Source organism: Hippoglossus hippoglossus, chromosome 17, assembly GCF_009819705.1.
Source record: "Hippoglossus hippoglossus isolate fHipHip1 chromosome 17, fHipHip1.pri, whole genome shotgun sequence".
Taxonomy (NCBI): Eukaryota; Metazoa; Chordata; class Actinopteri; order Pleuronectiformes; family Pleuronectidae; genus Hippoglossus; species Hippoglossus hippoglossus.
The window spans coordinates 11906029-11913366 of record NC_047167.1 but is presented as its reverse complement, the minus strand read 5'-3'; the positions used below and the strand labels follow the sequence as shown (position 1 = coordinate 11913366).

General features: G+C 45.3%; 1 protein-coding gene across 1 annotated transcript; it reads left to right on the top strand.

Annotated features, from left to right (window-relative positions):
- The first annotated feature begins 2124 nt into the window (after positions 1 to 2124).
- LOC117778346 (fibronectin type III domain-containing protein 7-like) lies at positions 2125 to 7147 on the top strand. Its single transcript, XM_034613849.1, has 11 exons — positions 2125 to 2281; positions 2553 to 2810; positions 2905 to 3168; positions 3256 to 3519; positions 3621 to 3890; positions 4107 to 4367; positions 4481 to 4741; positions 4830 to 5120; positions 5478 to 5714; positions 5796 to 5843; positions 6444 to 7147. The coding sequence occupies exons 1-11, from the start codon at positions 2125 to 2127 to the stop codon at positions 6725 to 6727; spliced, it is 2595 nt and encodes an 864-aa protein (XP_034469740.1). The 3' UTR covers positions 6728 to 7147.
- Positions 7148 to 7338: the final 191 nt, after the last annotated feature.

Below are 7338 nucleotides of genomic sequence, written 5' to 3'. Positions count from 1 at the left end.
GGCCCCACAGTCCCCTTATGAAACCACATTTTAATGCCAAAGAATTAACCAAAATCTCGCAAATATAAAGATATTAAAAAGCCCCCCTGATCTGGAACTGCACCAAAATGTTATGGGATCTTCCCTGACCCATACCCATCATCTCACCAAGTTTTTTCGGACCATTTGTGCTGTCACAGTTATGGATCACAAATCACAAAACTAATTCATTCAGTTCATGTCATGTTTAACTTTTACTGAAGGAGCTGAATATTTCTTCATCTGTTTCTCTCTATCTCCCCTCCTCTTGCTCCTCTCAGAGCCTTGCCAGCCTGTCATCACGTCAGCTCAGGTGCTCTGTCAGAGTGACCAGGTCCAGATCTCCTGGCACCAAGCAAGTGGTGTCATGAACTACTTAGTCACAGCCATGGGGAGCCTCGGATACGTGGACGCCTACAACACGACCCAGACCCTTCTGTCAGCCACCCTGCCATGTGGGCAGGACTACAATGTCACCGTGCAAGGACAGGGCAGCGAGTGCGACAGCGTCCGTAGCAGCCCTGCCTTCTTCAAAACTCGTACGGTTTCGTATTTCACACCTCACTAATGTTTTATCATTGCATGTGTGTGTGTATGTTTATACCCCTCCTCTCTCCACAGCTCCATGTGTCCCCCAGGATGTGACCACCTACGTTCAGTGTGTGTCGAACATGGGCTCTGTCAGCTGGGGACCCAGCGACGGTGCCGAATCATATGTTGCCGTAGCAACTGGCCTTGATGGCCACAATCACCAGTGTGTCACCAACACCACCTCGTGCACGTGGAACGACCTGCACTGTGGGGAGGAGTACACTGTTGTGGTGAGAGCCAAGGATGACAATTGCACCACTGTGCCCAGCAACAGCTCGGTCATCCATATGGGTACGTCATGTATATTTATACAGCACGTATAAATAAATGGTTGTTTTTGTATTTGTATGTATTTTCTTTTAAATAATTTCTCCTGGAAAGAATAATTTAATTTGGTACTAATTGTAGGGGAAATAGAGAGTGTGTTTGATTTTTTGCATTTGTCGAAAAGCAAACATACATACTGATGGAATCAAGTTTCCAATCATTAATCTTTAATGGATGAATCTTTGCTTCAAATCAAGTTTGTATTTCAAAGACACTTGTATTTTTCTTGCAATTTGTAGCAAATTAGTACATTTCCTAGGAATTTATTAGGAATTTACAGGCCCAAGAATTACAAATATTTCCAAATAAATAACAACAATGGCACTCGGAGGGCGTCTACCTCTGCCAAGGCCCAACAGTCCCCCAATGAAACCACTAGATCCAGATTTTTATTTGGATCTGTACCAAATTGCGCACACTCTAAACTGAGAAATCAATAAAAGCATTGAAAACCCAAGGATAAATAAAGCACTGTTTAATGGGTTCTTCCCTGACACATACCACATCCTTCCTCCAAGTTTCATGGTAATCCGTCCAATCAGTTTTGCATAATCTATTTTACAATCAAGCCAACAAACAAAAGGACAGGGGTGAAAATATAACCTCCCCAGTGGACATAATAATTGTACAGCATCACTGAAATCCGCTGGTGTCTTAACAGCTACATATGGTTGAAGGTCTCTGTAATAACACATCCATCATCTTTCTCTCTTCCAGATCCCTGTGTGCCCCAGAATTTGGTTGCCTCTGCGGACTGCAACATGAAAGTCGTCTCCCTGAGCTGGGATGCAAGTAATGGGACCAAGTTGTACATGGTATCTGCTGAGGGAGGAGACAATACGACTGGGCTCACCACTAATGTCACCACAGCTCACTTCTCTGACTTAACGTGTGGACACAACTACAGCCTCACAGTCACACCCCACAACCCGCAGTGTCCTGGCAGCTCCAGTGCACCGGCCTCCATACAGACATGTAGGTTCAATACCTTTTATGTGTCAGATGTGAGTTTAGTTGACTTAAACATATCAAGTAATAATAGTAGGAGTAACCTCGGACCGATTATTATTTGTCTTTTCTCCAGGGCCATGTCCACCTTCAGGAATCTCTACCACGCAGGACTGTCTCTCTGGTAACGTCACGGTAACATGGCAGGCCTGTAATGGGTCCGACTACTACACAGTCACCATGGAAACTGACTCTGGCCTCTCGGAAACATCCATGTCCAACTCTAATCAGAAAATCATCCCAGGCTTGACCTGTGGACACAACTTCTCTGTGTCGGTCACCGCTTCCAACCAACAGTGCAACACCACCTCTAGTGAAACCACCAGTCTGCAGTCTGGTGAGCATCAAATATTGATAATGTAGTGATTATGTTATTAGTTAAATTACACCACAATACCTTCCTCACATGTAAAGTATAGTAAATACTATCTACTTTATGACAGCATAAGTTTTTCTAAGTGGTAAACTGATTCTCCTTTAATCTCCTTTAATTCTCAACTGAAGGATAATCGAAATAGTATCAGCCATAAATTCATTCATTATTGCTGATTGTTGTCACATGCTCTTCTACAAACTAACTCTTTTCGTTGTCCGTCCTTTATCTGCAGTTCCATGTGTCCCCACTAATGTCTCCGTGGTGATGGACTGTGCCAACAACACCGCTCTTGTGTCCTGGTCTGCCAGTCGCGGGGCTCTTCAGTACTCAGTGACAGCCCGCGGTAGTCATAGCAACGTCAGCTGCCAGACCTCTGACCTCAGCTGCAGCCTCGGCAACCTCACATGTGGCAGCAGCTACACCGTCCAGGTAGCAGCCATGGACGACAGCTGCTCTAGTGTCCCAAGCCAGGCTGTGGTGTTAAACTCAGGTGAGACAAACAACAACAACAACAACAACAAACACACTCATGCACAGTTAGTCTTTTTTTGTGCTGACTAATCTGTTTATCTTCTTATTCCCAGCCCCCTGCCCACCCCAGAACGTGAGTGCCCACTTCAACTGTTCTTCCAACGACATGACGATTTCCTGGGACGCCACCAGGGAAGCGGACCACTTTCTGGTGTCAGTGGTCACAGACAACGGGGGAATCAGCGAGTCATGTAACACCACAGACACAGAGTGCTCCCTCGGCAATGTGACCTGCGGGAAAACCTTCACTGTTCATGTCACCTCTGTCAGAGGCGACTGCAGCAGCCAGCAGAGCCAGACCCACACCGTCCAGTCAGGTATGAGGGTGTTAAAAAAGTCATCCATCATCTGATTAAAAGAACGTCCATCCAGTCACTGATTTAACATTTCCATGTGCTCTCTAGCTCCCTGCCCTCCTCAGGGAATCAGGGGCAACCTCGACTGTGTCACCAATTCTGCTTGGATCTCATGGGACGCGGCTCCGGGGCCCGACAGCTACACTGTGTCCGCTGTGGGTGGAGGGAACCACACGGCCAACTGCAGCACTTCCAGTAACACCACATGTGAGGTGGAAGACCTGGAATGTGGTGTTCTCTATAATTTCAGCGTTACTGCTAAAAACAGCCAGTGCGAGAGTCCACCAGGCGCCACCATCGACTTGCAGACAGGTAACAGACTTCAGCCTTTGCAATGAGAGAAATTTGCCATTCCAAAGAGGAATTTGTGCTACAGTGGCACTGATAATGAAATGTGCCTCCTCTTCCTCCAGCCCCCTGCTCCCTCTCTGCCATCACGGCCATCTCTCAGTGCCACAACTCCTCCATCCTCGTCATGTGGGCACTGATGGAGGGTGGCGTGGGGAACACAGTGTACACCGCCACAGCAGAGGCCAGCGATCACAGCCACCTATACTGCAATGACACGGGCACTAGCTGCTACCTGTATGGAGCGCAGTGTGACCTCCGTTACACCATCATCGTTGCAGCTTCATCAGACCAGTGCAGCAGCATGAGAAGTCCTCCCTACAGAATTAGCATGGGTACATTTTGTTTTATATGATCAATTATTAGAGTGGAGGACTCAAAACTATCAAACATTTTCACAAAAAAAGAGATAAATTCAGAAAAAAGTTGGACAGGAACTTGTTCTTGTTCTTACTACCTTATCGTAGTCAATCCCCAGTTTAGGACCAACTGGGTTTCATGAGAAAAGCCTGTTTTAAGCCTCTGAACACTGATTTATTCCTTCTTCCCAGAGCCCTGTCCACCCAGGAACGTGACGGTTGACTCCTCCTGTGAGGACCACAGTGCGCTGGTGTCCTGGACTCGCTCTCCTGTTGCTGAAACCTACAGTGTTGTTGCTATGGCTGCAGATGGACACGTGCATACGTGCAACACCACCTCCAATAACTGCAGCGTATCAGATCTCCACTGTGACGAGCAGTACACAGTATTTGTGACTGCCCACCATGAGAACTGCTCCAGCAGAGCCAGTCAAAATGCAACAGTGAATACAGGTACTTATTTTATATAAAGAATGTGATACTATAAATTCAAGAGCCCCATTATGAGTGAAAAAATAATTTTAGACTGTCAGGCACGATAAGATTTAAATTTTTCTTACATCCAGGTCCTTGCCAGCCAGATGGAGTCTCAGTTACCTTCCATTGTAACAATCAGTCTGCAGTGCTTTCATGGACGGCCAGGGATAACGCTGTAGAGTACTATGGCTGTGCTCAATCTGCGAATGGAGAGATGCTGTACTGTTACAGCACAGATGGAAATTGCACCATCGAGGGTCTTGAATGTGGAACAGTTTACAATTTCTCTGTCCAGGCCTCAGATAGCACATGCAACAGCTCCTTCAGTGAATCAGTGCAGAGGGGAGCAGGTAACAGAGCTGCATGTTCCTTCTCACAATCTAATATTAGTGCATATTAAGTGGAGTCATTCATTAAATCCTACCCTCTCTCCTGTAGTTCCCTGCCCTCCAGACACCGTAGAGGTGCAGCTGCTGCCGATGCAGACGGAGGTGCAGGTGACGCGCGTCAGTTGGACACAGATTTCCTGCAGGGACACTGAGTACATGTTGACGCTGACAGGAAGTTTGCTGGGAGACAGCCAGGCCCTGTTCGAGCTCAGCTCCTATTGGACAAACAGCACGTACTTCGAGATTCCTCTCCCCTGTGGTTCGTCCTACGAGGCCACAGTGCAGAGCAGGAACAGTGCTGGTACCAGCAACGCGTCTGTGGCTCTCAGTGGAACAACAGGTAGACTACACCCACCACGCGAGCTACTGTTCACACTGATTTAACTGTTACACTTCAACATTTACAGTACTTTACACTGAAATGTGGTGAAGTAGAAAAACACTCAAGTCCCTCAAGTGTGTACTTTAGCACAGAATGTGAGTATTTTGTTATACTGGTCAGTTTTGTGTTGATTCAATCTTATACTAGGGCACTTGTTGATATTGTTAGTTACACTGTGCTTATTTCCTGCTATGACAAGGCAGACCGTGAGGCCTGTTATTTCTCATTTAGCCTTGAATATTGAAGGTTCTAGGGCAAAGCCTTACTCAACCAAGTTTTCAGGTGCTTTAACTTGTTTCTTGTCTCTTCCCCCAGCTCCTTGTCCGCCATCAGCAGTGGTGTACAGCGGCAACAGCACCTTTGCCTCAATTTCCTGGAACGCCTCAGTGTATGCCACTGTATACACGCTGTACGACAACAGTGTGACGCCATGGACTCAGCTGTGCAGGGTGGTGGGTCTGTCCTGCTCTCTTTCCAACATCACGTCCAGCAGCCTGGTGATCACAGCCAGCAACGCAGCGGGAGAAAGTGAAGCTGAACTAATAACAAATGGTAGGAACTGTTGTGTACGTAAAAAAATATGCAATATGCTGTATTTATTCAAACAACCTGACGTCAGCTTTTTCTCTTTAGTGATACCACATGTACGGAGGAGGAGACATCTTCTTGAAGTGCAGGATGGTGAGTTTGTATTTGTAAGAAGCTCTTGTGACTGATTTTGAGACGTACTTGATGTGTTTGGCTCAGATTTTGGAGCTGATAGCCATGGGCCGGATACAGGGGCTGATACAGGGGGAGGTACTGGCTCCATCTGAAATCTGATTGGCCCCTGTCCTGTCAGTAGTCATTAAAAAAATTGCCACTAAAAATACTAACAATAAATATGACAATTTTTAAGACTTTTATTATCTACGTTTTTTTGAGGTTCACAATGTGCTTGAACATGGAACAGTTACAAAATGTATTTACTGATTTGTGGCTTTGCTCAAATCTATAGAGCTAACAGCAAACAAGGAACGACTTAACTGTGAATCTGGAGTTGTGCACAGATGTTGGATGTATAATTGGCCCCTCTGTGTAAATTGTGGCCCCTTTATGGCCCCCGATTTAGAAAAATCCTACTGTGATGGCCTTCCTCCTGCAAGTCTTCCCTTTAATGAGAATACAATTTTCTAAATATATTCACTTAAATCTCTATTTATTTACCATAAATAGAACTAAAGGCCATAAACCAGTCAAAACCAATTTCACACTTCTGTCTTGTCACCCCCCCCCCTACAGGAGACCTTTCAGCTCCCGTTCTACACATCACACAAATAGCTTCAACAGTTGTGTTAGTTAAGTGGGAGACAGAGGACGATACATCCCAACACAGCCTGGTGAGAAGGAAGCAGGACAGTTCCAGTCCACCTGAGGAACTAACAGTCTACGGGGGAATGATCCTAGTCACTGAATTGAGCCCCAACTCCAACTACTGTTTCACAGTGTCGGCCAGCGGCTCAGTCACTAGCGGACCCGAGTCAGAGCCTGTGTGTGTGCAAACAGGACCAGGGCTTCCCCAGTAGACAGGAACGCAATAATTGTAGACTAGAGGTCTGTGCACGTCTCCCAATTTAATGTGATGGTCTTTAAGGCTTTTGGGTATTTACTCACAATAACTTTAAAGCTAATAGAAAATGGGCGTTAGTGTGGGTTACTTGACATTTACATTTCTGATGGATTACCATGAGCTGCAGTTTTTTAGCCTTTAGTGCGTGTTGTGTAACTGGGACTACTGTAATACTGAAGCCACGGCCTACTACACGGAGCCTTCGTGTATTTAACTACACCCATATGTGAAATATAACTAGATGTCTTCAAAATAAAAGCCAGTGGCCTCAAGATTTGAAGTTCTATTCTGTACTTGTGCCCATTGTAGTATATGTTTGGTCTGCTATTGGTTGAGGTTATATATTTTTTATCTGGGGGTTTGTTCCTCCTGCTTTTTATATTTTATTCACTTTTGTAAATTATATATTGGTCTTTAAAGGTAATATATCAGGAAGTGTTGCACATGTCCAGAGTATTCACATGTTTGTCATTTCTGAATGTATATTTAACATTGAAATTATTTTCACACTACATTCCAATAAAACTACCAAAAACATTGCTTGCTTTCAACGTTAGATGGTAGATG